Genomic DNA, 6,000 nt, shown 5'->3' with positions numbered 1-6,000 from the left:
AACACAACAATGAATAATAAAATGTATTTACAATAGAATGGTCAGGAAGGTTTGTTGTTACCAGTTTCGAGTGGCAGACGCCTGAAGGTGTTTTTGTTTTTGTCTGTTTTGACCAACACATGACTGGCTGGCTAGTGGCTAGCCTGTTGCTTGCTAGTGCTACTTGCTAACCAAAGAAACAGTCAGAATAGGAGCACTACGAACTAGTAATCAAACACAACATAACATGCCTGCTACTGGTGTTTCATAGCGAGATCGATACGTCGCATTTTACCGCAATTTACCGCATTTTACCGCGACGCGATGCGCGGTACGGTACGGCGGCGGCGCTGGTGTACTTGGAAACACATGAGTTCTGGGAAACCCCCACCCACGCTGATCACAAGACGCTGATTCACGACGCTGATTCGCCGATCGGATTTTCAACCGAGGCAGGCCTCCTCAATGAGAGCGATTCTAGACCTGAATCGCTGAAACAAAAAAATTAAAGGGGTGTGGCTAGCGATTCAGGGTCTGGAACTAGGCTAGACAGGTCCGCTTGAATATAAATCCTGATTACATTCACCTGTTTGTTTCCCATTGCTGGCATTCCTACAAACACAGCTGTTTTTAATTATAGAGCTACTCCGTTTTGAATCTTATTCAAGATGACGTCCAGACTATGTATTACTCATTGTAAACTTAATGAGCACAATAAAATATGTATCTGTAAACATTATAGGTTAGAATAATAAGCAACTTAGTAACACATTCTGTACAAGAGGCAGCCTGGTCGTGTCTCTCTGCCTTGCTACTGAGGGCTACAAACACAACATTAAGCATCACATGTAGGTACCAGGGACGTGCTGGCCATTGGGAAAAGCGGGACAACTCCCGAACGAATAAAATGTCGGCCTTCGTTCCATTTTGGGGGCTGGGCGGCCAACAAAAGTAAATCGGGCAGAAATCTTGTACTGTATCTCCAAGTTTCAAATGTGTAAAATTTTTCGCAAAGCAAAGCCCTGCTTCATCATACAAGGCTGTCGCACAAAAGTAGTGAAAACAGCAGATCTACAAGCACACAACGCCTCGTGGTGCGAGGCGTTGTGTGCTTGTAGATCTGCTGTTTTCACTAGTTTAAATCATTTTTAAAATGATAAATACAAAACAAACAGTTTTGGACATACAAAGTTTCCACCCGACAACGATGAAATATAACTCATGTAATTGGCCCACTGGCTTGTCACTTGTCATGATCTGAAATGGCAAATCTTTGAGTAGCAGCAGCGCTATAGAGAGAGATCTCTCTCTATAGCGCGCAATGAGGGCCTCTCCAACTCTTTTTCCCAGGGCTGAATCAGGGGCCCAGCACGTCCCTGGAAATGTGTGTGTGTGTGTGTGTGCGTACTGCCCACCTCTCATCCAGTCCACCACCTGACCGCAGCTCCACTTGCTCACAGGCTCCATGAGCAGCGCCATCTGCTGGTCGTCCAGGAGAACTTCAGCTCTGCTCCTGATGCCCGTCCATCAAGCCCATCTGGATTCCCTGCTCGTTCTACTGAAGAGTCGTCAGCACCGCATCCAAGGAGGGAGGGGCCAACAGAGTATACAACACTGTGTCAATGTGCGAGACAGACAGACAGACGGACGTACAGACGGAAAGACAGACAGACGGACGGACGGACGGACGGACGGACGGACGGACGGACGGACGGACGGACGGACGGACGGACGGACGGACGGACGGACGGACCGACCGACCGACCGACCGACCGACAGACAGACAGACAGACAGACAGACAGACAGACAGACAGACAGACAGACAGACAGACAGACAGACAGACCACAGATATAAAGAGCTAGATGCCTCGTTCGCCTCTGCAGTTAATTGGAGCGATGTGCAAAAGTTCTTGTCCGGACTTCCTGGAAAAACTAAGGGAACGCTGTCAGTCAAAGTGACTACTGGCCAATCACAACGCGACTTTTCCGTGACTTATCCAAGGACTGCAATTCATTTCAACAGAGCCAGTTCTGATGTTGCGCGGCTCAGCTGTTCTCACAGGCTGCGTACGTAAAGACCCGCCCCCACCTGCCTCTGATTGGCCTGTCAACTTCCCTATGTGTGACGCACAAGGAAGCAATGACGACGGAAGCGATGAAGATTCCCTTAGTTGCTAAATGCATACGCCCCCTAGCCGAAGGAGGCGTCTACCTTTCTATGTCTATGAGACAGACAGACAGACAGACAGACAGACACTCACATCTTTTGAGGAGTTGAGGATTAGTCCAGTGTTCTATCCAGTGTTCTCCTCCATGATTCACACTGTAGGAAGTAACGATAATGTCTTTATTTGTGTGGCGCTTTTTCAAACTAAGGTACAAAGTGCTTCACAGAACATGTTAAAAACAACAAAGAAATTAAAAATCAACATTAAATCAAACAGCTCCATTTACAATGTCAAATTCATGACACTCTTTGATGGATTTTCATGTTGCACAAATCCAAACGCTACAGCTTCTGTGTGAATCAGGGGAGCCCAAAAGGTAGATGGTGATCTACCAGTAGATCACCAAGGGTGTGCAGGTAGACCACATGACATGCCTCTAAAAATATATCATTAAAATATAAAAAAGAATATGTCAATATGACATCAAGAAGGGCCTGTCAGCTCCCTTCATGGCTTCTAAAGTAGGCAAACCTCCAATGCAATACTTTTTTCAAGAGTCAGTAGCATTACAAAGAACCCAAAACCTACCACTTGCATACAGAATGGGATGAAGACATTTCCCCCAGTATTTCCCATTTATTTCCCCCTTACAGTAAGTGTGTTTGTCTAAAATGTAACGCCAGTGCTGCTATTCCAAAGCCCCCCTCAGGCCCTCAGCTAAAACATTATGGATGGGTAGATCATGTTGAGCTAGTCATTTTAAAAGTAGATCTCACGTCAAAAAAGTGTGGGCACCCCTGATCTAGCAGAACTTAGTTCTGATGTCTATTCATCCAGTAGAACTTAGTTCTGATGTGATGTCTGTTCATCCAACAGAACTTAGTTCTGATGAGTTCTGTCCAGCAGACGTTAGTTCTGAAATGTCAGAACGTCCTCTTAACACACAGACTGTATCAGAACTGTTCTGAACCAACATACAGTATCATAACTGCTCTTAACACACAGACTGTATCAGAACTGTTCTGAAGACGCAGACTGTATCAGAACTGTTCTGAAGACGCAGACTGTATCAGAACTGTTCTGAAGAAGCAGACTGTATCAGAACTGTTCTGAAGACGCAGACTGTATCAGAACTGTTCTTAGCACACAGACTGTGTGTGTGTGTGTGTGTGTGTGCGTGCGTGCGTGCGTGCGTGCGTGCGTGCGTGCGTGTGTGTTAAACCTGTTCTGTCTTCTTTTCTCTCCTCCTCTCTGTCTCTCCTTCCCTGGCTCGAGAACGGACAGACGGACGGACGGACGGACGGACGGACGGACGGACGGAGGGTCCTTCCTTCGTCCGTCACCGCCAAGCGTGTGGAGCCGTTAGCGCAGCGTAGCCTGGGTGTGTGGGTGTGTGTGTGTGTGGGTGCGTGCGCGCATGTGTGGAGGAATCCGCTACGTTCCCTCGACTGGAGGAGGCTGTGACATGCGTTGTCCCTCTCTCTATGTCTCTCTCTCTCTCTCTCTCTCTCTCTCTCTCTCTCTCTCCCTCTCTCTCCTTCTCCCTCTCTCTCCTTCTCTCTCTCTCTCCCTCTCTCTCCCTCTCTCTCTCTCTCTCACTCTCCCTCTCTCTCTGTCTGCTCCAGTTGTCATCAGCAACACAAGATACCTCGGCTACACCGGCATCCACAGTCACCTCTCTCTCTCTCTCTCTCTCTCTCTCTCCACAGTGCGACCGCAGTTTTCCCGGTGAACCTAAGCACAACGTTGGGGGCCGATGGGCAAGGAGGGTTGTGAGTTTATGAGAAACAACTAAAATAAGACCTTAAAACCTGGTGTAAACAGTTGTGTGCATTAGCACAAGATTAGATGAGGATAAAGGAAATCATTAAATGGAAAACATTAAATTAACTTCTGAAAATGCTTCTAATCTAAGCCTACACTAACCTACTATAAAACTAGTAGAATTGCGATCTTGCCACGCGCGAATAATTGTGGTTGTAAACAATAATAATAATAAGTGCAGTAGTATTACAGTATATGATATGATATGCTTATCTGAGGCTGCTGTCTTTCTTTTATTCCTTTATTTTTTATACTATTATATTTTATTCTTTATGATACTACATGTATATGGATGGTCTTGTATTGATTGACAGACTATGGACTATGGACTTATGACTGACTGACAAACAAATGGTTTTATGGCATATTGCTTATTGCTTTTATTTTCTTTGTTACTGATGCTGTCAGTGTTATGTGTGCACTAAATAACATTTCGTTGTATGTTCTCATACAGTGACAAATAAACGTCTTATCTTATCTTATAACACAGACAATATAAATCCTTATTAGTCTAGTAGTGGGAAGAAGAGGTTATCATCATGGCCCCAAATAACTTTTAAATATCTTGCAATTGGTGACGAGTCCCTTACGATATCGGCAAGAGTTCCTCTAAATACATAAAGCTATATTATAACCTCTCCATCACGCGCCCCCACCTTTGCGATCAGGTTCACTGGGAATTAAATCACTTCTCCCTATCTCTCCACAGTCACCTCTCTCCAGGGGCGTGCAGAGAATGTTAGAGAGGCAGGGGCTGACATTTCTAAAAGGGCCTTTTGGTGGAAATGTTGATCATTGCTAATATTAATAATTCTTTCAACATAAGATGCTGCATTCAAGTTCAGGAGAGTTTGGACAAGGCGATTCTCTTGAATGCTGCCTTCAGGTATGGCATGGAAAGAGGGGACATTTGCATTTCTTTTCTCTCTCAGCTAAGGGGTCCCTGCTTCATGTCTCTCTCAGCTAAGGGGTCCCTGCTTCATCTCTCTCTCAGCTAAGGGGTCCCTGCTTCATCTCTCTCTCAACGAAGGGGTCCCTGCTTCATCTCTCTCTCAGCTAAGGGGTCCCTGCTTCATCTCTCTCTCAGCTAAGGGGTCCCTGCTTCATCTCTCTCTCAGCTAAGGGGTCCCTGCTTCATCTCTCTCTCTCAACTAAGGGGTCCCTGCTTCATCTCTTTCTCAGCTAAGGGGTCCCTGCTTCATCTCTTTCTCAACTAAGGGGTCCCTGCTTCATCTCTCTCTCAGCTAAGGGGTCCCTGCTTCATCTCTTTCTCAGCTAAGGGGTCCCTGCTTCATCTCTTTCTCAACTAAGGGGTCCCTGCTTCATCTCTTTCTCAGCTAAGGGGTCCCTGCTTCATCTCTTTCTCAGCTAAGGGGTCCCTGCTTCATCTCTTTCTCAACTAAGGGGTCCTTGCCCTGAAAACATTGAAGACCACTGATCTAAAGATAAAGAGCATTAAAAATGCATAGTAATCTTTGCTATAGATATATAGATATAGATAGATAGATACCTTTATGCTATGGCTCATGGACTAATATTGCATTCATAGTTGTCCTTCTCTCTTCCCTTATCTCAGTCCTCTAGGCTCTGGCGCCCTCGTCTGGTACAAGATGAGCATTACACCAGTGCAGGTTCAGTAATGAGTGCAGACCAATGATGTGTAAGGCAGGGGTTCTCAAACCTTTTTAGGCCGTGGACCCCCAAAACAAACATGATTATATGAACTGGGGACCCCCAAAACAAACAATTATATCAACTGGGGACCCCTAAAATAAACATGATTATATGAACTGGGGACCACCAAAATAAACACATGACCTGCTAATAATAATAATAAACACAGCAACGACACAATTTATCTAATCACTTTATTAAACAATTTATTGCATTCATTTTTTTTTTTTTTTAATTAAAAGTATTAAAATGTGCTCCTCAGAGCACAGGTCTCCACCAGGCCAGGTAGAAGTCAATCCCATCCAATCAGGATGAAGTAAACAAGTTTCAAGCCAATCAGAAGCTGCATTCATG

At 45.2% G+C, this 6,000-nt stretch overlaps 1 protein-coding gene across 1 annotated transcript in view; it reads right to left on the bottom strand.

Moving 5' to 3' along the window:
* LOC308306850 (connector enhancer of kinase suppressor of ras 2-like) overlaps positions 1-1,458 on the bottom strand; it is a gene marked incomplete at both ends in the record, with an annotated part of 109,745 nt that extends 108,287 nt beyond the window's left edge. The window contains one exon of the mRNA XM_080751904.1: positions 1,395-1,458. Within this exon, the coding sequence (XP_080608030.1) occupies positions 1,395-1,458 (64 nt within the window). The remainder of the gene's footprint in view (positions 1-1,394) is intronic.
* Between the last annotated feature and the right edge of the window lie 4,542 nt (positions 1,459-6,000).

Source organism: Nannobrachium achirus, assembly GCF_963921795.1.
Source record: "Nannobrachium achirus genome assembly, chromosome: 21".
Lineage (NCBI taxonomy): Eukaryota > Metazoa > Chordata > Actinopteri > Myctophiformes > Myctophidae > Nannobrachium > Nannobrachium achirus.
This window is presented reverse-complemented; position numbering and strand designations above follow the sequence as displayed.